Below are 24950 nucleotides of genomic sequence, written 5' to 3' on the forward strand. Positions count from 1 at the left end.
AGGAGTAACATGTAGTGGGGGCAAAGTTAATCAAGGAAGAAGTTCTGTATAAGTCATAAACATTGATAAACAACATAGCAGCCATATATATAAAAAATACACAAATACATATATATAACACACACATATATGTAAAAATAAAATCCCAGAAATACAAGGAGACATTGATGAAAACATGTTTATTGCGAGATTTTAAAAATACTATTCTTTCAGAATTTGACAGTTCAAGTACACAATTAAGGAAAAGATATAACGGATTTTAAAAATATAATAACCTACACATTTTTTCTCTTCTTATATTCATATAATACACAAATTAATTATATACTTAGCATAAAAGAAAATGTTGCTAAATTTCCCAAAGCAGAGGTTTTTTCTTTTACTTTCTAACAGGAAATCAACCATAAAAAGATTTTTTAAATCCTCTAATGATTGGAAAATTAAGAAATCTCTTCCACAAGAGGAAATCAAAATTGAAACCACAAATTAAGTATCCAAAAGAGAATAGGAAAAATATTGTATCAAAACATGCTGTATACAGTTAAAGGTATGTTGGGGGGGTGAATTTATAGCCTTAAATGATTTTATTGTTTGAAAATAAAACAAAACAAAATTACACAAAGTCATGAATATCATATTTTGAAAATCTGGATCTTATTTTTCCTTGATTATTGAGAAAATGACCTGGTAGGCCCTAGCGCTTCCTTCGATTTTCAGATTTTCTGCTTCCGAACTATTTTCCTTTTTCATTCATCCCTTTGTCAATGTCACAGTGAGAGCGAATAAAGCGATCAAGAATTTGTCTGTCTGAAAATTATAAAGAAAAACAGGATGAAAATTTCCAGTTAACTATTAAAGTGCTATATAGAGAAGTTCTAGTAAGGAGGTGAATATCTGATACTAGTACTCTGTAGAAATATTTGATGAGACTAAAATAATCTAAGAGTATTATATCTAATAGCTAAAAACACACAATTGTGTAATTGTTAATTCAAAAGAGCAAATTTAATATTCAAAGGATCAGCAAGGCTTCCTGGAAAGAGAACAGATTTTAGAATGAAACAGAGTAAGTTTCAGCTCTGTGCTGTAAGTATTAGCAAGTCATTTGACCTCTCCATTTCTTCATCTCCTCATCTTTGAATATAGGTATAGTGCTGACCTTGCACAGTTGTTGGAATGGATTAGGAATGCTTTGTGTGAAGCACCTAGACAGGGCCTATGCCATAAAAAGACACTCAATATATAGTGTCTTACACTGACCCTCTTATTACTGGGTACACAGTTTTAAATAGAGACTATTGTTATAAAAGTTTCTTCGAAGCCAGGACTGTTTTTCTGCCCACCAATGTTGGTATGCCTTGCTTTGAGTGATGACCGATCGTGGGAAAGCCCTTCAACTCTCTGGTCTCCATTTTCTCATTTGGAAAATGAAGGAATCTTGTCTAGTTCTGAATATCTATAGTTCTCTAATCCTAATTACATATTTTTTTCAAGTAATTTTATTGGGATCATAATGGTTTATAACATTGTGTAATTTTGGGTGTACATTGTTGTTTACCAATTCCTGAATACACTTCATCGTGCTCACCCCCAGTAGTCTAATTTTTACCCATCACCACACGTATGTGTCCCTTTGTCCCTTTCACCTTCCCTCCCCTCAATCCTCTTCCCATCTGGTAACCACTACTCTGTTATCTTTCTCCATGTATTTGTTATCTTCCACATATGAGTGAAATCATGCTAATTACATATTTTTTGATAGTACAGAGTAGAGCTGTAACACTTTGCTCACTCCTAGCAATAGCAATAGTCATCTATACAGCCAAAGCCAAAAGAGAGGAAAAATGCAAGTGATAACATGTTATCATGTTCAATGTCCACGTTATCACGCTCAGTGTTACACATGCCATCTGAGGCCTATAGATCAGGTGTGTGTGTGTGTGTATGTACGTGTGTGTGTTCCTCATTTACTCTCCAATGATGTCTGCATTTATTTGTTTTTGTGACCTCACATTTAATTTTGAACCATCTGCACCCTACTCCATACCTTTTTTGACCTCAGCATTTTTCAGTTGAGGTATACTTTTCATAAAGTGAAATGCACTGATGTTCTGTGAACAGTTCAATGGGTTGACATTTGCATTCATGTAACTCACACCCATATAATGATATCGATCATTTTCACCTCCCAGAAAGACGCATCATTCTCCTTCCCAATTAATACTTCCTACCCCAAGACAGATATTGCTCTGATTTCCTTCATCAGAGATAAGTTTTACCTGTTGTAGACATTCAAATAAAAGAAATCACACAAAAATGTATTATATTGTGTCAGGCTTCTTTTGCTCAGTATAACGTTTTTGAGGTTCATACATTTTGTTGAATACATCAATAATTCATTCTTTTTTATTGTCTAGTGGTATTCTATTTTGTGAATGCATCACAGTTTGTTTGTTTATCCATTCTCCTGTTGATGGAGATTTGGGTCGTATCCAGTTTGGGACTATTAAGAATAAAACGATTACAAACATTCTTATACAAGTCCTTTTGTGGAGATGTTTTCTTTTCTCTTGGGTAAATACACAGAAGCAGCAATTCTGGACCATGGAGTAGATATATGTTTAACTTTATGAGAAGCTGTCAGATTTGTTTTCAAAGTGATTGTACCATTTGATACTCCTACCACCAATGTATTGCTCTATATTGTCAACATTTGCTATTTTCAGTCCTTTCGTTTTAAGCCTAAAATGTCTCTCTTTTAAATCTTTTATCAAAGAGTTAATTTTAAATAAGCAAAACAGAAAAACCTTTCTCATACCAAAGATAAGCATATAAGATAAATCAAGCTTGGCATGAATTAATAAAAAAAAGATGAGATTGTGTCAAATTTAATGTCAACTTAGCTCCAAAACGCTGCCAGTTGTAAGTCAAATACTCCCCATATCTATTATGCACAGATGCAGCTTCATGCCCTGCGATTTAGTTTATGCTGTTTCCTCTTCTTAGGAGTGGTCCTGCTTCTCCTCGTCATGCTGATTCATCCTTGACACTTAAAGGAGGCCTCTTCTGAGCGGCCTCTCCTAGTCCCCTGGGAACCCACACTTTGGGAGCACCACTTACAGGCTTCTAATATACCCAAAGACTACTTTGATTACGGAGCTTATGACACTATGACTGTGTGTCCATCTCCCACACCCAACAATGAATTCCCTGAGAAAAAGGATTTGTTGTTTATTTGTCTTTGTATCAAGTGAGCATTATAGGCATTCAATCAATGGAATTCATTGAATGAGTGAATAAATGTATTCTTAACAATATAGACTCACCCTCTAGAAAGAATACCCTTTGGATAGCCGTATTCATGGGAGTTTTAATTGAAGGAAGAGAAGAAGAGGGAGAAACAGCTGCAAAACTCTGAAAACCAGATTTCAGATCATTTTGTCTTTCGAGGGGGGAATAAGTGGAGAGATGACAGTCTTTACCAGCAGATAACAGAGGCTGAAAGGGTAAGCTGTTGGATAGTCTGAATCACTCAGATTATAACAGAGATTAAAACAATTTTCAAAAGAAAATGGCCACTAAAGACATCTAGTTCAATTTCCTCAAGTTATAAAAACAGAAACTCAATACCACACAGTCACACACAGTTATTGGAAACCAAAGGTTCGCCTTCAGCTGCTCCTCCTCTCTCCTTGCCCAGATCTATTGTGACCTTGTGGGGTTTTCTCTATCCGGCCTCACCCTGCCGTCTCCCCAGCCCCTGACTTAGGCCATTATGTTGGCCCTTCCCCTCTCTCTTTCAAAATGTACCTGTTCTGGGCTCCCATAGTTACCGTCTAACAGGGACAATCCAGTAAAACAATTTAAACTGAGGTGATAATAATTCAGCCCAATACATCTGCCAGGTTTTTTGTTCTGCATACTCACTCAGCCCTACCACAAATGAGCCCTGCTGAGATATTTGTCAGCTGAAAAGCATTAGCATCATCCCCAACACTGGAAAATGACAAGAGGTTTGGGCGTAAGAATTCAAAGGGAGCCTCCTGTTTGCTCGTCAGCCCCTAGCATAGCTGGCAGGGATGAGCAGGCCATTCTAAAGCAAAGCCAGGAAAGAGAAACTAACGCCCACAGAAAGCCGCTCTACATACGCCCAAGTCAGTGCAAAATGGCAAGGCTCTGGGGAGTGAGCCTTTGGGTACCTGCCCCCAGTGCTGTCCTGAGGGAACCAAGAAAGCAGGAGACCTAAGAAGAAACCAAAGCCGAGACTGGCCCCAAAGCTACTTTGTTAGTTAATAGATCGTGTCTCCCCTGTGGGGGTAGAAAAAGTCCAGCTGGATGGACAGGTTCACGAGAAAGGTCAGCTTGCCCTAGGAATCCTGGAGAAAGCAGATCTGAGTCGAGCAGAGGCTGCTCAACTGCTCAATCTGAGGGGACCTTAGTTCACCCTTAGAGGACACTGTTAAGGCTCGGATGGCAAATGACACACAGACAACAAGAGGCAGGTGCCCAGCAGCCACCGTGGTTTACCTGTGGGCAGAGAAGGGACGGCTCCATCTGGACTGAGAGTCCCTGGACAGATAGCAGCATCTGCTTCAGGAAGGCAGAAATACTCATTCTATAGGGTCAAACAGATGTGGCTTCTAAAGGTGAAAAGAGCGCCTTAGAAAATGCAGACGATGGTTTGATATGTAAGAACCAAAGCTGGGGAAAGGAGCGGAAAGCAGGGCCAAGCACGGCTTCTGCTGTGCCTCCTGGGAGGATCCGACCAGCAGCCCTCAGGAGCCCTTGGTTTCCTTCTCAAGTGTGAAACCGGTCCAGAGGCATCTGTTGAGAGGAATGAGCTCCCAGTGGAAAACACAGACTTCTGCTTCTGCCTGAGAGTGAGGAAAAGCAGCTGCTCCTTGTACTTCCTTGAAACCCAACATCCAAGCTTTTTTAAGGGCCTTCGGGCCACTAGTCCTCAGTCTGTGAGGGTAGAAAATATTGTCTTTTCCCCCAACACACACACACACACACACACACACACAAGCACACCTCCCTTTCAGTCTTTTCCACAGTGGGGTTTCAGTCCTGTGTGGGGCAAGAGATCACAGAATAAAATGGTGTCAAGGAGGATTTCAGAGGAGCGAGCTCTTCTGATTGTGGCTGGGGACAGGCAGAAGACAGAGAATTGGGGACCCAACAGAGGAAGGAGACAGGGAACAGTTGGAGGGTTACTGAGTACCTGGTGGAAGACCTCAGCTTGAGCCTGACCACAGGGCACAAAACGAATCCGTGATCCCCAAAGAGCCTCGAGCATAGAGCAGGGTGCAGAGAATGATGCACTGAATGTAGGAAGAAATACCAGACCCTCTCCTATATTTGCTTTTTACTTCCTCCTTTAACATTTTGTAAGCTTTACAATGCACATGATGCATTAGTTTAGTGGTATATGAATATACTTTGTATAAACATGTGGACCTGCATTGGGGCATGTACTCAGAAATGAGGGGTAATGGAGCGTGTGATCTATAGCATTGGGTGCTGAGGGGCAGCTGTTGGAAGAGTTTAGTTTCTTCTCCTCCAACTCTTATTCCCTGAGTTGATATTTTACACACACTCAGACTGACCAGTTGCCCCCAAGAGGCTCCCAACGGATTCCAGTCCCTCGGCCCCGGTCTGGGATAAGGCTTTGCTCTGTGGAGGGAAGCAGCACTGTCCTGAGAAAAGCATTGACTCTTTCTGAGGATGTGACACATGAAGATTCTCACGCACCCTAACAAGCCTGTCACAAAAAGTACTACCCAACAGGAACTAAAGATACATCAAATAAAACAAAACCGTGAAAGAGTAAAACACCCACTGGAGACATCAATTAACCATCAGAGGAAGGAAGTCATCCTGGACCAATTCAACCACAGGCAAAGTGAGATCAGAAACGAGTGAAAAGTTACATGATTCCTTTTTAATAAGTGGGGATATAATCACTGGGGCCTCTGTTAAGAAAAATTGATTTTCAATGGGTTGAAGTTTGCCAAAACCTATGGGATTTTTTTGAGGCACTATTTTTCTTTTTGTGAACATTTAACTCCACTGGCTAGAAGTTAGAACAATTTCTATTTGGCATAAAGCAATGTATTACAATCTGTAAATTTATTAAATAGTAACTCAAGACCTCATCTTACCTTTATAGGAAACACTCTGAAGGTATTCTCTGATTTGAGCCGGAGTGAATGAGTTTAAAATCGTTAAGAAATTCAGGTAGTCTTTCCCATAGTCACTTTGGTACGTGGTCTGCTTCTTTGTGCGCTCTTGATTCCTCATGTGGCTCTTCAGCACCGAAGGAACTAGGGGAACGCAAGGAAGAGAAAGGAACAGAAGCTGTCGCCTGAGCACAGAACTCCCGCCCTTCATTGTCGAACATGCCCCTGACAGCCCTGAGCGCAGCAGGGAGCTTAGGCGGCATCTTAAATGGTACTGGAAAGTGAGACTGGACGATTGACTCCTCCCTTGACTCGGGCTGTGCGGAGCTGCAGGGACTCAGGACTGCTGCTGTTGGAGTGGGAGTGATTGGCGATGGCAGCCAGAAGGTTGAGTTTGACCATCATTTTCAGGAAAGAATTTCTCCCCGAGATCAACCATTCTACAGGTCAGCAAGTTAGGATGATAGCATTCACCACCTGCTTAATAAACAAATGCTGTCATAGAAGCTGCTTTCCCTTGCATGCAGTCTTCTGTGCAGACTTGGACTGACACACTAAGAGCCTCCCTCAGGGCCTTAGGTGTGAGCAGTTGGAAGAACAATGAAACCTACAGTCAGCACTCATTGTCCATTCAGACTAATGGAGACGTGAGGTGCAGGCAAAACCAAAATCACTTACATTTGACTCTGAATGCTATTCATTTAATGTGGGTTCTGAGAGTCATGGACTTATTGTGAAAAAACAATGAAGACATGACATGAGAACCTAATTTCTACAACTTGCCCAATCTTTGTAAACCTCAAGGTCATCTTAAATACTTCTTTCAACTCCAGGTGTCCCCTTTACAGGGACCATTGGCCAGATGGAGGTGAGGGAACTTGATGCTACATCCCGAGAAGAGTGTTTGCAGGGTCTGGAAATGCTTTTAGTGAAGAAGACTTAGAAGGCATTTAATAAGGTTTCCATAGAATAATAGATTTATGCTACTTAGCCACTGTGAGAAGAAGTAGAACCAATGACTAGAAGTTTCGCAAGGAAGATTCTAACTCTTGAGAACTTTCAACAGTTTAAGTACCTAAGAATGAAGGCGCTGCCTTGGGGGATGGGGTACTCCACTGAGGGGTTTGAGCAGGGACGATATCACCCCTCAGCCAGGATAAGACAGACACTCCATGTCTTACACACAACATGGGGGGCTAGACTAGGTAACTTCTAGCCTACCTTTTAACCCCAAGATGCTAAGCTTCTAGTCTGTGATTTTTGTCTAAAGTACTACTTGATTCCAACTCCATGCCAGGATCAAATCGCTATCTCAGACTGACTCCAAATTATCTTCTTAACTAGTAGCTTGGAAGTGGCTCAGTCATGCAACTTTTAAAAACTTTTCTGTTGAAAATAATAGAATCAGGATTATAAAAGAACACTCAAATAGAATGGGTGCTAAACCTGAAGATGCTTGAAGACTGTGCCTTGTGGATAACCTTCCAGTGGATAACTAACAAGTCTAATTTGATTGCCACTTAACCTCTTTTTTGGTCATCTTACAGTAACTAAATCCTTCCTTTGATTTTGTAAGGGGGAGGTGTCCCCCAGTCCCAAGGACTGCCCCTTCCAGGCACAGAATGCCCTCATTCATGGCATGAGCAGTCAGTTCTCTTCTAAGACTTGCCTATTCCCTGGGTTTGAGGCTGAGTACCACAGGGGCAGAGTTTCAATTCCATGCAGGGGTCACTGGCATTTTCCATGACTGTTATCAAGAATGCCTGCCAGGACCCTATGTGCTGAGGAATCTTGGAGCAAGGACAGGATCTATGAAGTTGTTTTAAAAGCTACAGGTGTACTTACCTAGACCCTGAGAAGCAATTGGTAGGCTTGAGTAGCATCCATATTTGAAACTAAAATCCTGAAACTCAGGAATTTTGGCTGGAACTTGGTAATTCCGCCGAAATTCAGTGTCTGCAGGTTGCGGAAGTAACTTTTTCCATTCCAGAGACATCGGAGAACTTTGCTTAATCTTCTGAGCTGGGATCAGTGTACAAATGGAAGGCAATAATTATTCCTCACAAGCTATTTCTAAATAGCATCCTATCTTCATTCCATTTTGCTTCTGGCAATAGCTTCCAATTTATCACCCTAAAACCCTTTCTTCTTGTATTAGAGGAATGGTTAATGTACTTTTTATGGATATTTCAAGAAAGAAATAATTTTCTGCTTTATCAGGCACAGGAAGTATATGCTCAAGTGATTAGAAGTAGTTTCTAATGAATATATTGTATGTGAGTTAGGAGAGCTCTTTTGTTCTGCCTAGGGGACACAAAGGCATCCCTCACTCCAGCAGGCTGCCTAGTTGCTGGGGCAGCAGTGGGGGGCAGGGTGAGAGATTTTAGATAGGGGTAGGGTTGTCATATAAAACATAAGACACAAGATAAATCTGAACTTCAGATAAACAACGAATAACTTTTATTGTAAGTATGTATAAGTACTCATTATTTACCTGCTATACACTGTAAGTCATTATTCAAATTTAACTAGGCATCCTGCATTTTTATTTGCTAAATCTGACAGCCACAGATGGGGCAGTGCCTGTCATCTCCATTACCTGGAAAAGAACTACTCAAAGCTTATCTCTTACTGACGGAGGGTTAAGTAACATTGTCATTAGTGGACAATAGCGCTATTATTTCTTTGAAATAAGTCTGCTAACAAATATTCATTAAATATATAATCTTTAACATCAATGAAGCACTCACTAAATGCCAGGTTCCACAAGAACTACCAGATCATGGAGAAGAGTCACAGAAGAAAATCATACACCACCAACTTTATTCAGGACAAAGATGTTAAAAATGTGGATTTCACGAACAACATCCAAACAGTGCATTTATGGACATTAAACTCAATTCTTATTCTAAATTAGTTTTTCAATAGGTATTTTCAAAATAAATGCAAATGTACATTGTATGTCAAACAAGATGTGATATCATCTACTGGCACCCAAGAGCATTTTAATATTGATTTTAAAAAATGATCTCTGTCTAGACAGGCACAGTGGGAGAGGGTTCAGTACATGCTGCCTCTTAATTTAGATGACTCAGGAAGGTAGGACGTGGGTACTCAACGGCCTTCATGATGACCTCATAAATGGCCCGAGGAGAAGACAAGGTTAGAGACGAGGAAACTCTAGGGCTTAAAATCAGGACATCCCTCAAGACATTTTGGAAACTCATCTGGTATTGTTCCTAGTAAGCACCATCTATAACTTGGTTTTTGTGAACTACCAAAACCTTATAGGAAAAAAACAAATTCCTGTTGAAATACTTGATGCATATGCCTATCCCTGTCTCCTAGAGCTACCACTCAAAAGTGACTCTTTTCAGTTCCCATGTGTGTTCTGTGCTAACATTAAAGATCATTAAGTCATCAGTCTACCTTAAGACAACCTCAACTAATGTGATTAGAAACATATACACAGGACAAACATACATGGAATGTGATGTCTTGCAACTATAACACTTGGAACTGTGATTCTCACATGGAGATAATACATCAGAATTACCTGGGGTGGTTTTTCCAAAATACACCTGCTGAACCTCATCCTAGACATTGAGAATCTCTAGACATGGAACTCAGGCACTTACATTGTGAACGAGCTTCCCATAGGCTTAACAATCACTGACTCAGAGCTTTAAATAAGGTACTACAGAAGCCCAGAGAGAGCGTGATGAGCTCTGCTAGAGGAAGAGAAGGAAGACAAGAATTAAAAGGCAGATACAGCAAAGGGTGTGCTTTGACGATGGGTCAACACTGAAGCAAAAGATGCACAGCGTGTTCATGAAACATAGTCTGGCTGGCAGGAGTGTGAGGCATGCAGGGCAGGAGGCGTAACTGAGGGGGAAGCAGGAGAAACAACTTAGGAACCAGGCTGTGAAGCGTCTTGAGGGGTTGGGTCACGTGCAACAGGACGGACCAGCCAAGAAGTGGAGTAATTGGAGAAGCAGCCCCAGAAAAGACAAAAATCAGGGCCTACACTTACTGTGAGCTTCTTTGAAGATAAAGATTGTCTTATTCTACATTGATCCTTAGTACTTATCACAGTAATAGACCTCATTAAATATTTACTAAATTAAAGAGTGAACAAAAGAAAAAAATTAGAAACATAATTGTTACGGATTAGCAATTACTCTGAACTACACTTTAGTGACTGCCTGTATGATCTATGCTTAGAGTAACTCTTAGTTCTTCTCAACTATCGCCTTCCTTGTTTTTGTAAGATTTCATGTTAATGAGTTCCTTCAGCATTATTAAGCAGAGAAGTTCCTGATACAAAGGGACCCAACCACCACCTGAAGTCCCCATTGTGGTATTGAAGTATGGACAGACAAGATAACCATGACTCAGAGAGAAGCTGACCCAATGCTAACCACACCTGCAAAGTCTGGACCCCTCCCAGGGCACCATTCCTGATCCTCAGGAGCTCAGCTCCCACTGGTTTCTCTTCCATCAGATAATGGTGGTACTATCCTAGAGTCGCTATAGCCCAAAGACAGAAACTGGCCTGCTGAAGATTAGGTATGGCATCTGCAGAAAGGCCCAATCCAAATGCAAATCTACAGCAAGGACTAGTCAAAAGCACTGGGACCATCGGCACATAATCTACAGCCAAGTGAGAACCAGTTCTGCTGTCTTTATCTGCTGTTCTAATTCATCAGAACCAAGTTCTCCAAGCCGGAATGTGAAAACCAGCACCTTTTAGTGCTTCTCATTGGTTTGCTTTAATTTAGTGATGAGGATACAAAGGTAAGACACGGTCCCTGTGCTTCAGAAGCATAAAGTGTTAGAGAAACAGATCCAAAAAAAGATAATTACAACATTACGTGATAAATGCCGCAAAAGAGGTAAGAAAATGATCTATAAAAACATATGGGATTTTTACATTTTAAATTCAAATTTAAATTCACCCATCTAAACTTGGGGGATCAGAGAAGACTCCAGGGAGAGAAATGAAGCTTACATTTAGACTTCACTTTGCACAGACATAGGCTAAAAGAAAGAAGGGAGAGGTGCTCCACAGGGAGGAAGCAGATGTGCAAAGGGCACAAGCCTGCAGGGGGCATGGTGAGTCTGGAGGAGAGAAGGCGATCAGTGTCACAGTGCGGGGGCTGGCAAGAAAGAGTGCTAGAATGGTAGGCAAGGACCTATGGTACAGGACTCATGTTAAGGCATTTAGCTTTTATCCTGAGGACAATGGGCAGTGACTGAAGGGTTTTAAGCTAGAAGGTGACATCTATTTGCACATCCAGAAACTCACTGAGGCTGCAGCATTGACAGTGGATTAGACGGGACAAAACTGGAAAAGGCAGTTGGATTAGGGGTCATCCAAGGGAGAGACATTGGTAGCCTGAAGGAAGGCAGTGGCTGTGGCGGGGGAGAGAAGCAGATGGAGTTAGAGATTTAGGAGAGAGTCTTGACAGGTCTCGGGTATTTATCTGCACAGTGGGAAACGGTAATTTGCGCATGCTGAAAGGGCAACTTTGATTGGAAGCTCACAGACACCTTCTAAGAATGCTGACATTTCAAATGTTTTTCCGTGACCCTTAATGTTTATCTGCAAGTACGGAGGTCTTTTGATTCCACACCTATCTAGCTTCAAAAAGTATACTTCTTTCCACCATTCAGCAAGTATTTACAGAGTGCTCCTATATACCAGGACTAGACTATATATATTACACTAGATACTAAGTGAATAAAGGCCTTTGGGGGGCTTACCGAATAGTGGAGGAAAGAATAAAACAAAAACAACAAAAAGCAAGAATCAGTAAACAAATGACTGCATAACGCAAAGTGCCAGAAGGAAACAAATGGGGTGGTGGCACACCTCTTCAGACAAAATAGGAAGGTCACAGGCAATGTGACATTTAAGCTGGAGTCTACAGAAGGACAAAGTGAAACCAAAGAAAGAGCTGGGGGAAGAGCATTTCAGGCAAAGATGACAGCCTGCACACTGGTTGAGGGTGGGAAAGAAGTCAGCAGCTTAGAGGAATTGAAAAGAGGCCCAGGTGGCTGAGCCTGGGGAATGAGGGGGATGAAGTGAGGGGGAATGGTGAGGAGCTAAGGAAGGGCCGGGTCAACTTTGCAGGGCCTTATGAACCAAGAGAAGGAACTGGAATTCGGATTTTATTCAAAATGTAGTGGAAAGCCAGTGAAAAGAACTAATAGAAAAATACGACCCAGTTTAGATGTGTAAGAGATCATCTAGCTGCCGTGTAGCAATGGGATGGGAGGGAATTATAGGCGATTTAGGAAGATCAGCTACCAGGGGAAGGAGAAGGTGATGACTTAGAAGTCCCATGAGATGTCTACTCAGTCCCCAAATACATGAAACTAGGGGTCTGAGGAGAGGTTTGGGGAAGAGATACAAATGTGGAAGTCCTCAGGATACTTGCTTTTTAAAGGAATTGGAAACTCTAATGAACTCTAATAGTTAGAGGTCAAATAGAAAAAAGGAGCCAAAGAAGTAGGGAAAAAGAAAGCGGGGTGTCACAGAAGCTCAAAGAGAAGAGAGTTTCAAGAAAGAGCAAGCAGCCAACAACATTTACTGCTGCTAGAAGGTTGAGTAAGATGCAGATGGAAAAATATCCACTGAAGGTCATTGGGGACCTTGACAACCGCAGTTTCAATGACATGACGGGGGCAGAGATCAGATGGGAAGGGGTTGAAAAGTGAAAAGGTTAGCTTCCTATGAAACCCAATGGATTGCATCCACCCATTTATGACTCCTTCCTCCCCAAACTTTGTCAGAAGGATAGTAGATGAGAGAGAGTAACACATTTTTAGAAGATGGAAACCGAATGGAGATACAGCAAGTGAATTAGCAAAGTCCATAGAGGAAGTTGAAACTAAGTGACGGCAGAGGGCATAGCAAAGAAGTGAGTTAATACACACTGTGGAACTCTAACAGCCTCAAACTTGGAGATGTCAGGTACAGTGGAAGGCTGGTAGTGAGGCTCAGGCCTGAAAACAAGAGGCCTGGGTGAAAGCTTGGGTACAGAGTGGTTGGAGTTTCCTGGATCACCTGCATAACCTCACACACTCATGTGACCATCCCTTCCTGACCAGAGGTTTCTTCAGAGCAAAAGTGAACCAAAAAGCTCTGGATTCTGGGACACCAGGAATAGTAGAAAGTGGGTATAGTAAGATGCTGAATGAGGAAAAACAGGGGTTCAGTGAGAGACTGCAGTGCCAGCAGGAAGATCTCAGTCCCTTCCCCAATCCTGCTCTCTGAATGCCAACAGCCAGTGTTCACCTCTCTAGAGAAACTGACCTATAAATACTGGCATTTGGGAGTTTCCAAACAAAAAGAGAGCTCATCACTTAATCATCCAAGTCAAGCACCAGCTAACAAGCCCCATCTCTGTAGGTAGTTTCTAGTCAGATTTGAGTACCTTTCTTGCAGGTTTTGTGGGCCCTAGAGCTTAATATTTTGGGCACACCCACTTTAAGAAAGAGAAGAGCCCACAGAGACAAGTTTTATTGGCTTCATAGTAAATCTGCCTCCACTTCCTTGTAAATGTGAACAGAAAGCCAAATTTTCATTAGACCGTTAAGTCACTCGGGGAAAAGATAAAAACACTGAAAACTAAGTATATCATAAATATCCTAAAATTTATAAGAGAATTACTGCATCTATAAAACAAGAACAGAATGCTATTTTAAAAAAAATAATCAGAGAGAAGAATGAAGAGAGTTTGGAGATTAAAAATATGAGAGCTAAAATTAAAATTCAATAGAAGAGTTGGATCAAAAAGCAAAGAGTTTTTCAAATAAACAGACCAAAAATACAAAGAGAAAGATACCAGGAGAGAAAAGTTAAGAAAATCGGAGGATCAACACAAGTAACAGCAGTCCCAGAAGAGAACAGAGAAAGAGATGGAAGAAAAACAGGTGAGGACTGTGCGGGAAACAATTCCCAGAATTGAAGGACATGAGTCTCTAGATTGAAAGGGACCCTGATTGTCCAATACAATTAATGACAAAAGATTTTCACTAATGCACACAACTGTGAAATTTCACAATGTTAGGAATAAAGAGAAGAACTTGAGAGTTTCCAGGAAAAAAAAAATACAAAAGAGTCAGGAATCAAAAGGGCATCAGTCTTCTACAAAGAAATCCTGGATGCTAGAAGTCGTTTGGAGGAATGCATTCTGAGGGAAAATGATCATCATCCTAGAATTCTATATCCAGCCAAACTATCAAACAAGTGTAAGGAAGAATACAGGACACTTCTGGTTTGGGACACTCCCAAAAAAGTTCCTCCCATGTACCCTTTCTTAGAAAGCTACTAGAAGATGTGCTTCAGCAAAATGAGGGAGAAGGAACAAGAAAGAGGAGGGTGTGTACTCAGGAAATGAGATCCAATGCAGGCAGAGGCCAAAGAAATGCCCAGAATGATGAAAAAGGAAGTCTCAGGGCACAATGGATAGCAAAGCTATACAGAGCAACCAGTTCAGATTAAAGGAGAATGAGGGAGGGTGTCGGAAAGAAGATATCCAGGAAAACACGCAAACTGAAAGAATGTTTGAAACTGTGTTTGGGAAAAACCTTGGTAAGTGTGTGACAAATATTTGGAAAAACTTAATGACATGCACATAGAAAACGAAGCATATGAAACAAAGTCAATTATTAACTCCTGTAAAAAAAAAAAAAGCCAAAGGAAACATAATCATAAAATGACACCTGGCTCAGCAGTAAATGTTTATATAATCATATTACATCATATCATTGTAATCACAATATAAACAGTAGCAATTGAATTAACCAAAATTTTGTAATATAATTATATCGAGAGGATGGATGGAGGGGGAGTGAGGAAGTTATAGGAGAGCCAAATCCTCAACCACCAGGACAGGAAGTCAATGATGTCTAAAATTGCTGAATCCAAACTAGCAGTATAAGCATATTATTTTAAAATACAGAGGATCACGTAGGACGAAACAGTTGAAAGGACTGAAATTGCCACAGAGGAGTAGGATTGGGAGAGGAGAGGGGTGGGTCAAGAAGTACTGTTATTTCCTTATAAGCTTTTAGGTATCAATTTGATTTAAGTATATGCATGCATTTGTTTAATAAAAGTAAGTTTTGACTTTTAAAAATGGTAGACAAGTAGTGAAGAATTGGAAACAGTATGTTTAATTCAATCTCTTCATCTTCACCTGGCTCATTTGTCCTTGTCCTTCAGGCCCAAGAAGCCTTTCCTGACCACCCTCCCCACATTAGGCTAGATGTCCTACTGTGTGCAGCCACAGCACCCTGCATTTTCCACGGCGTGCACCTTGTTATATTTGACTCTGTTTGCTAAATTGCTTTTTTCCATGTCCATACTGTGAGTTCCCTGTGGGAAGGGACTGCATCTGCGCTGCTCGCCACTGCGACTTCAGTGCCTAACACATTACCAGGGAAAGGAGAAAAATAAATACGTTTACCTTCCTTTCTGTCCACAAAGACTCTTCTCGTCTGGGAAATAAACTGATTTGATATTGCCTTCCTAACCTCGTCCACTGAAGCAGCCATTTTCCAAGGGAAGTAGCTCTTCACTGATGGCCTTGATGGACCTTGAGGAAGAGTCCAGGGAAAGAACCCCTATCAATACAAACACAAGTTTCAAGAAAATTCACATGGGTTCCCCTAACAGAGTGAAGAATACACGTGTTTGTGTGAACATTTTCTTTTTGAGTCCTTTACACCCAGGGACCACTCTGCAGTTGCAGTGTATGCAGGAGCCTGTCCACAGGAGCCATCAGTTTACCCAGCTGGAACCAGGGTACTTGGTCATTTCTTTGACTTTTCATGTAGACGACAAGAGAATGTGTTTGTGAAATCCAAAGAGCTGTGCCTCCCATCAGAAATCTCCAGACAAGACGAGAAGAGGAGAAGACCCATGTGAGTTCTAGCTCCGGCTACACACGCCCGAGAACAGAGAGAGCTGTGCTTCCCCTCAGAGCCCCGGGCCCTGAGAGACACCCTGGGTCACACGCAGAGGCCTCAGCAGCGTCCTGTAGGGTGGGGAGGGTGGGCCTTCTCTCCTCTTCACCTCCAAGGAGATGTTATGATTATCAAACTTGAACCCTCCACCACCTCTTTCCATCTTCCCTCTCCCTCAGGACCTTGCTTCCTATTTCCCTGAGAAGATTGCTTCTTTGAAGCATCCTTGATCTCTTAATGGTGAAGTGCCCCAAGGTTTGATCCTCAAAGCTCTTCTATTTTCTAGCTTGATGATCTCATCCAGGCTCATTTTATTCCAACCACATCAGATGACTCCCAAATTTATCTTCAGCTTAGACTTCTCCTCTCAACTTAGATCCATATATGCAACTGGCTTCCTAAGATCTCCTATTGAAAGTTTACTGAAGACACCTCCAACGTCACATGCCCACAGAGCTGAATTCTTGAGAGTCCTACTAAGTCTAGAGTATTCCACATTTCAGTTAATGGCCACTCTCCTTCTAACTGTTTAGACCTAAATCCCTGGAGTGTTCCTTAGTCCATCTCTTTGCTTCACATCCCACATTCTAGACATCAGGAAACCTTATTTACCTACAAAATATATCCAGAGTCTGACCACTTATTCTTCCTACTGCTAACACCCTAGTCTAACACTAAAGCCGTCATCATTTATCTCCTAGATCATTGCGATAGGCTCCCGTCTAGTATCTCTGCTGCCATCTTTACTCTCTTACAGTCTACTCTCAGCTGGGCCAATCCTCTTAAAACATCATCATGTGATTCCTCTTCTCAAAAGCCCGCAATGGCTCCTCATTTCTTTTATAGTAAAAGTCATAAAAGTCATAGTTCTTGGGGCCAGCCTCGTGCCTGTGTGGTTAGATCCATGTACTCCACTTTGGTGGCCTGGGTACGTGGGTTCAGATCCCAGGTGTAGACTCCACTCATCAGCCATCCAACCGAATCAGCTGCAGGGGCTCACGAGCACTGGTCAAGTCCTGACCTGCCTCCAGCCCGTTTCCACCAAACTGCCCACACCTTGACGTGTTACAGTTGCTGCAGACATCAGCCCTCGTTTTCCACTGCTCTTTCTCTGCAGGAGCCCCAAACCACCAGTCCGCATTTGAACTCCCAGGGCGATACTCCTCCTCTGTTCCTTAGTGGCAGATCCTCCCTGTTAGCAGAGTGGGAGCACCATGCTAGTGTCATCCTAGTCCAGGCCCTGAGCCACCCTCAAAACTGTTTAACAGAAAACAAAATAAATGGCAGAAATAACGGCCTCAGGAGAGCAAACAAGGCAGCACACCCTCAACTCAGGCTGACAGGAAGGTCACTTGTGTGCTGGGAGGGTCTGCAGTCTGGCATGGGAGCACTCATTGGCTGAGAGTGCACAGGGCAGTCAGCCACTCCAGCTCTCATTGGCTGAGAGAGCACAGAACACCTTACTACACTGGCTCTCATTGGCTGAGAGCCTTCAATAACAAAGGGAAAATAAATGCTGTGTGTATGTATGTGTATGTATATGTACACATATACAATATAATATTGTAACTGACTATTTTACATTAACTTTAAAATCTTAAAGAAAATATTTAAGAGGTAAATAGATTATAATGAATGGGTGCCGTGAGGAACCAAATTAAATGGGGTATGAGTGTTTGTTCTAATGACCCCAAAGTCTGGGTCTACAGCTCACCTCTTCCACACGAGCTCCAGGTCTGTATAGTCAACTGCCTGTTGAACATATCCTCAACCAACATGTTTTCAACTGAACTCACATTTTCCCCTATGCCCTTCCTCACCAAACCTGGTCCTTTTCCATGTTCCAGCTCAGTAAACAGCATCAGCAAACATCTAGCCATCCAAGTCAAAAACAGGAACACCGTCCTTCATTCTTTCTTCTTTCCTGTCTTTTACATCCTTTCAGTCATCAAATCCTGTCCATTCTACTGCCTTATTTTCTATTGAAGTCATCCAGGTGGCTCCATTCCAGGTGGCACCATTTCAGGTGGCATTCAAGTAAATGAAAGCCTTTACTACAATTAGGCATTGCCTTTTGTGATGGGAGAAGGGTATCCATTGTCAAGAAAACAGAGGGAGGGTCAGTTACATCCATCCAGAGGAGAAGGAAATTAGTGATGTATCTCTTTAAGCCGAGCTTTGAAGAATCCATGAGTTTTCTCGGTGCACAGGAGAAGGGCATACCAGATAAAGTCCACAAAATGATAAAAGGTCTGTTGGCTTGAGAATGCATAATATCAAACACAAATACTTGCAGATGCCTGTTCATAGCAGCATTATTCTTAATAGCCAAAAGGTGAAAACCAACCAAATGTCCATCAATGGATAAACAAATTGTGGTATATACTTACAATAGAATATTATTCAACAATAAAAAGGAATGAAGTACTGATAGATGCTACAATGTGAGTGAACATCAAAAACATTATGCTAAGGGAAAGAAGCCAGACACAAAAGGTCACATATTGTATGATTCCACATATAAAATGTTCAGAATAGGTCATCCATAGAGATAGAAAGCAGACTGGTAGTTGCCAAAGGCTAAGGAAGAGGGAAACAGGAAGTAATTTCTTAATAGCTATAGGGCTTCCTTTTGGGATGATGGAAATATTTTGGAATGAGATGGAGGTGGTGGCTGCAAAACATGATGAATGTACTAATTGCCAGTGAATTGTTCACGTTAAAGTGGTTAATTTTATGCTATGTGAATTTCACTTTGAGTTTTAAAAATTTTAAACGAATTTAGGGGATAAGGGAGAGGTAGTTAGAAATAAAAGTGAGGTGAGCAAAAAAACAGTCTAAGAAGGACCATTAACTGTAGATGATGAAGGATCTTCTGGATATATTCAAACTCTAGTTCTTATGGATTATTGATACAGTATTAAATTCAACAGATATGTAGATGTCATCTTACTTGAGTGGGGTAATATTTGTGGCTCCCAATTCCTCTTGAAGTGCCAGTTCTCATCAAATCTTCTCTGGAATATGCTTTCCAGACATACTCATCATTGTACTGTGTCTGGTTGGGAATAGGATCACTAAGTGAATACGTATATCCTAATCTTCTGATACTTTTCTGACTACAAGAAAAGATATTGGAAATTAGAGTAAGAGGTTAAATACCAAATCTCACAGTTGTACGTATGTCAAATAATTTTACTCATTACATTCTTCTAAAGATTGGCTGGCTTAAGACTTGATGCCAGAAATCATGTAATTTCCAGATTCCCCTGAAAAGAAACAATCCTGTATCTTAGGATGGCTCTTAGCAAAAGTATGGGAGACTTAAAATGAAACTTAAAAGAATAACAATCTGAAATTCATTAATTTGTTTAATTAATTTTTTAAAGAGCTGAGCACTGTCCTGTATAAACAGTACTTCAGTGTAACCACACAGTCGGTGAAGAAAAGTTTCTCTCTACAGAAGTAAAGAAAGAATTAGGATAGCATTGGTTTGCAAGTCCCTAAAGAAAGAATGCATCAAGGTAATGATCAACAGTTCCCACTCACAGCTCGAAGTGGGACCACCAGATATCATGTGCTCAGGATGGACATACACAGCACCACCTATTAAATATTTTTGCCAAAATACCCAAGATGAATCAGATGAAGTCTTTGGAATGTCAGATTACGGGAAATACATGAAAAGAGAAATATTTTAAATGACATGATGGGGATGAAATCAGAACATGATCTGTTTCTTCAACAAAGAAATTCTCAGGAAAAAAAAAAAAAGAGGGGAACCTGTAGTTTAAATGAAGTAAGAGATAAAATAACCAAATGCAGTGGGTAGACATTGTTTGGATCCAATTTCGCACCAGTTGGTGGGTTTTTAGTTATAAGACAATCGGGAAGACTTCTTCATTGCTGATTGGCAGTATTTGATATTAAGGAATTTTTTTAGGTGAGATCATGGCATCGTTACGTTTTTTTTTTTTTTTTTTAAGGATTTTATTTTTTCCTTTTTCTCCCCAAAGCCCCCCGGTACATAGTTGTATATTCTTCGTTGTGGGTCCTTCTAGTTGTGGCATGTGGGACGCTGCCTCAGCGTGGTCTGACGAGCAGCGCCATGTCCACGCCCAGGATTCGAACCAATGAAACACTGGGCCGCTTGCAGCGGAGCGCGCTAACTTAACCACTCGGCCACGGGGCCAACCCCATCATCGTTACGTATTTTTAAAGAGTCTTTATCACTTAAAGATAAGGAAAAAGCAGTTAGAATTGAAATAATGCATAATGCCTGGAATTTGCTTCAACATCGTCCAATGGGAAGGCTGGTGCAGCCTACGGCAAACAAGTGCCTAAAAGTGTTGATTATCGAAGCTGAGTGATACCTGGAGATTCACTGTATATTCCTTTGTGTATACCTAAAATATTTCATATTGGCTTTTTTAAAAAAGAGGGCTGGGTTAGATGCAGGTTATGTATGTAAGAGTCTACCAACCATCTGGAAAGTGGGATCCATCTGACTGATGGACTATTTTACTTGCCATTCAGGGTCAAGTGGGACTGAGGTCCTAAATCAAACTAAAGAATCAAAGGTACATGAAGATTTTCCAAAGGGACCACAGCACAGAGAGCTTTAAAGGAATTGACTTTCGTGTCTCCGTTCCTCAGTACACTTTCCTATCATGTGCCTGCCTGAGAACAAGCCATCTGCTCATCCTTTCCTCCCACGGCCCTTCCTCCCCTCCCCACTTCACCACAAGATCTTACTAAGGTGCAGCACACCTCGGGGTGTAAGCCTCCGACCGTGAGGCGGTGCCCAGCGGAGGGAAACCTTGTTATAGTGATGCAGGGGAAGCCGACTTGTAATCCAACCTCCATACACTTGCCGGGCGTCTCATGCACGCTCCTGACAGAGGGAAGGAGGTGCCGTAACCAGGGCGTTTCGGCCTGCGTGGCGATGTTCTGAATTTAGCTACATTGTAGAGTGGCATGGCTGAGAGTAACGTCCAGTTTTTCATCCGCTAACAATCATAAAATGTTCACCCCTCTTTAGAGAGAAGCCTCTTGAGAGGAGCACAGAGACTAGAGAAGGCTTCAATTGGCTCTTTTGCCCACATTTAGAGGTAAGCATTTTTTCAGCTTTTTTTAATCCCTAAGAGATGTCATTAACTGCAAAGAAAAGCATCTCTGAGTAGATGAAGCAGTACAGAGTGGAGATGCTGATTCTTCTCAATATAACTGGGATCCTTTCAGAAACTACCAAATTTTTAAAGATTCACTGGATAAAACTGGTACATAAAAATGTTGCGATTTTTTTTTTCAGATTTTGTATTCATCATTTAATAAGGTATTTAAATCTTATTTTTTAACCATATCATATTGTGAAATATTTACTCCAATACAGCTGGTCCTCATTTTATTTTATGTTGTAAAATATTAACAATACATGGAGGTATATACTGGCTTGCCAGACCAATTAATTCCTACCATATGTAACTTTCTCTTTCAGTAAATTCATAGCAAATGCTTGATCTGGTGTCTAAAGAAGTCAATGAAACTGTTTCTGATTTTTATACTTAATTATTATTTAATTATTTGCAAAAGTCAAGCACCAGAGTTCTACATACATGAGAACATATTTAACCAAGGAACATCATATTTTTTTATCCTACTCCTCACTTCACAGATAACTTACACGTTTAGCTACACATTTCATTGCATTTTTTTTAAGTTGAGGTTATGACAGTTTACAACTTTGTGAAATTTCAGTTGTACATTATTATTTGTCAGTCATATTACAGGTACACCCCTTCACCGTGTGTGCCCACTCCCCACCCCACTTTCCCCTGGTAACCACTAATCTTTTCTCATTGTCCATGTGTTTGTTTATCTTCCACATATGAGTGAAGTCATACAGGGTTTGTCTTTCTCTATCTGGCTTATTTCGCTTAACATAATACCCTCAAGGTCCATCCATTTTGCTGCGAATGAGACAATGTTATCCTTTTTTTATGGCTGAGTAGTATTCCATCGTATATACATGCCACATCTTCTTTATCCAGTCATCAGTCAGTGGGAACTTAAGTTGCTTCCACATCTTGACTATTGTGAACAATGCTTCATTGCATTATTTTTATTACTTGGATATAATTGATATATTAGACCTGAATCTTTTTATATTTCCCTGTCTACTTTTAATAATCTTCTCTAAAATATGCATTCTGTAATTTATCAAGTTTTTGTAATATGCCTTAAAACATATGTTAACATTTATTTGAACTAGAAGTGCAGTCAGATTTTATTTTGACAAGAAGTAACCTAATTTTGCTTTTTGGCTTGACAAGGACTGATTTTACCAACTAGGTAAACATGGTGTAAATTGTATGAGTTAAATTTTCAGCTCCACGATTTTGATAAAAATATATTTAAATTATGTGATGATAAAAACCTTTTATTTTAAAAAAAGATTGCATTGGAAAACACTTATTGAAATTAATGTTCCTACTTGCTAAGTTCTTTTTGAGTATATAATATTAAACAAATTTCCTCTAAGTGAAAGAGTAACAGATGTAATTTAATAGTCATTTGTTAAGACATGCCTTTTCAGTATACTTCTCAGAAAATGAGAGTGAATAACTCAATAACTGGATGACAAATCATCTAATTATTTTCTTTCAATAAAATTGAAGGAGTACACAACCAAGTTGTTAGTCAATCAATCATTAAAAGTCATCGTGTGATTTTTGGCATGTAACTCAGACAGAGTTCAGAGAACTGAATGGCAATGCTACACTAAGACTGCTTTCATTCACGTCTGCTTATTATGTGAACTAAGTTTCTCAACACTACATCTATAAATTGGAAAAAAAAAGCAGAAAAAAATTGATGCTGAATGCAGTCTTATTTCAAAAAGACAACACTCAAAACTAGATACATAAACTAATTGAAAACAAAACCTCCCCATTTATCTCATTAAGATGCAGTTCCAAAAAATACTTTTCATATTTAGTAATTATTAACATTTGTAATGTGTTTATTGCTTTGAGCAATTGCATACTAAAAACAATTGTCATAACTCAATACTTAGGGCCTAATGTTTAAAAATTAATTTCAATTAATATACTAAAGTTGTTGCAAAGAAGTATAATGCAGTGATCAATAAACTGCTTTCAAACACAAAATATATTACAGCAGGGTAAAATTCTATGGAGGAAGTGGGGTAGAAATAAGAGTTCAAAAAGGAAAAGGGATGAAATCAATCGTCTATTAAAGAGCTTGTGTGTGTATTTTTTAAAAGATGACAGGGTGTGTGAATTTGCTAAGATGTTTAGATTACCCATTGAATATATTCAAAGGCATGACAACAGTTTTATTTTAAAATGTCAATATTTAGGATGGGCTGGAAGTTTTATTTTTTGCAACTATGTAAATTTATGATGGAAAGTTTTCTGTAAACTTAAAAATTATGTGAATTTGAAGGCCACTGACCTACACTCTGTTAGTATCCATTTGTTTTTGGCTTTCATCCCAAATGTTTCTTCTCCAGACAACTGTTACAGTCTGGGAAGCTGGCATAATCATTGCTGTCAGATGATAAATCTCCAAGTTAAGGACATAACGTGACTCAGTGGGACAGCCAATAACTCGGAAATCAGGAGTCTTGCAGCCCTGCACTTTTTGGAAGTATGTCATATATAATGCTGGGGGGAAATGAATGAAAATTTTTTGAGTAATTTCTTGGTGCTAGTCACTGTACTCATCTTTCATTCTGTCCTCAGAACAACCACCAACCATAAGACTGAGCCACAGATGGCTTGTCACTTGCCTGGCAGAGACAATAAGGATTAGAGCAGGAGCTGGGTTAGAACCCATTTCTGCCTGACTCCACAGCCACAGTCTTGCCAATACTCCATTTGACTTCTCAACAATTTGAACTTTTAAGGTGAAAGGATCCTCTCTACTGGAAACAATTTACAGAGTAAAGACAGTCATGGGAAGGTTCTCCATGCTGACTTCTCCCCCTACCATTGATGCAATGAAAGATGACAGGGCTTTCCTAACGCCACTCTCAACTACCCACCATGAGCCTAGAGAGGCAGGTGAGGGATAGAAATGCCCACCACCCTCAGGTCAGGTGGAGTTGGAGGAGAAGGTGCAAGCCAACATTGCTTTAGGAAGCAATAACTGGAGGAGTGGAGGTAAGGTCAGGGACTGTGGCTTCCTCAGCTTACAAGACTGGTGTTGATGATGGAAGTGCCCACAATTCTTCGTTCATCCATTCATTCAATTGTCATTCCCTACTGGAGATCAGGTAATGGATTCAGTTCATACTTAGTGTTTAGGTAGCACAATTCTATGAACCTATGTATTGGCTCTATTGTAAACCACGACACACAGTGACTTTGTAAAGGATCCATGTGTCAGTTTTCTTAGTCTTCCTGCTGGAGGTTTGGACACTGTTTGAAGAAGGGAGCCCTCTCTGACACCTGGAGGAGACCTGTGCATGCAACGGCTCCTACCCGAGTGCATTTTCATAAGCTTTCTCTGATTACTCTTTCCATTTGTTTTGAATTCTGAATAACAGTAGACAAGTGAACAACTTAAGGTGTGTATCTCAGTGTGGCTCCAGTAGGGACGTACCGAATTAAAGCGGGTGCTGCTCCTGTCTTAGGTGTGAACGCAGTCTTCATCGTGGTCGCGTAGGAGTCCCAGCTGGTGTTGCCTGCTGGGAGTACAATAAAGCAGTTTTAAATGTGTCAAACCAGCATATCTTGATCGAATGTTGCTTTAAATAATTAAATA

General features: G+C 40.6%; 1 protein-coding gene across 1 annotated transcript in view; it reads right to left on the reverse strand.

Annotated features, from left to right (window-relative positions):
* Positions 1 to 267: 267 nt before the first annotated feature.
* Positions 268 to 24950, reverse strand: part of TEX26 (testis expressed 26) — a 29942-nt gene continuing 5259 nt past the window's right edge. The window contains exons 2-7 of the mRNA XM_046665195.1: positions 24789 to 24873; positions 19114 to 19279; positions 15662 to 15818; positions 8028 to 8204; positions 6165 to 6326; positions 268 to 807 (exon numbers count right to left, since the gene is read on the reverse strand). Coding sequence (XP_046521151.1) covers positions 734 to 807; positions 6165 to 6326; positions 8028 to 8204; positions 15662 to 15818; positions 19114 to 19279; positions 24789 to 24873 — 821 coding nt within the window. The 3' untranslated portion in view covers positions 268 to 733. The remainder of the gene's footprint in view (positions 808 to 6164; positions 6327 to 8027; positions 8205 to 15661; positions 15819 to 19113; positions 19280 to 24788; positions 24874 to 24950) is intronic.

This window comes from Equus quagga, chromosome 6 (assembly GCF_021613505.1).
Source record: "Equus quagga isolate Etosha38 chromosome 6, UCLA_HA_Equagga_1.0, whole genome shotgun sequence".
Lineage (NCBI taxonomy): Eukaryota > Metazoa > Chordata > Mammalia > Perissodactyla > Equidae > Equus > Equus quagga.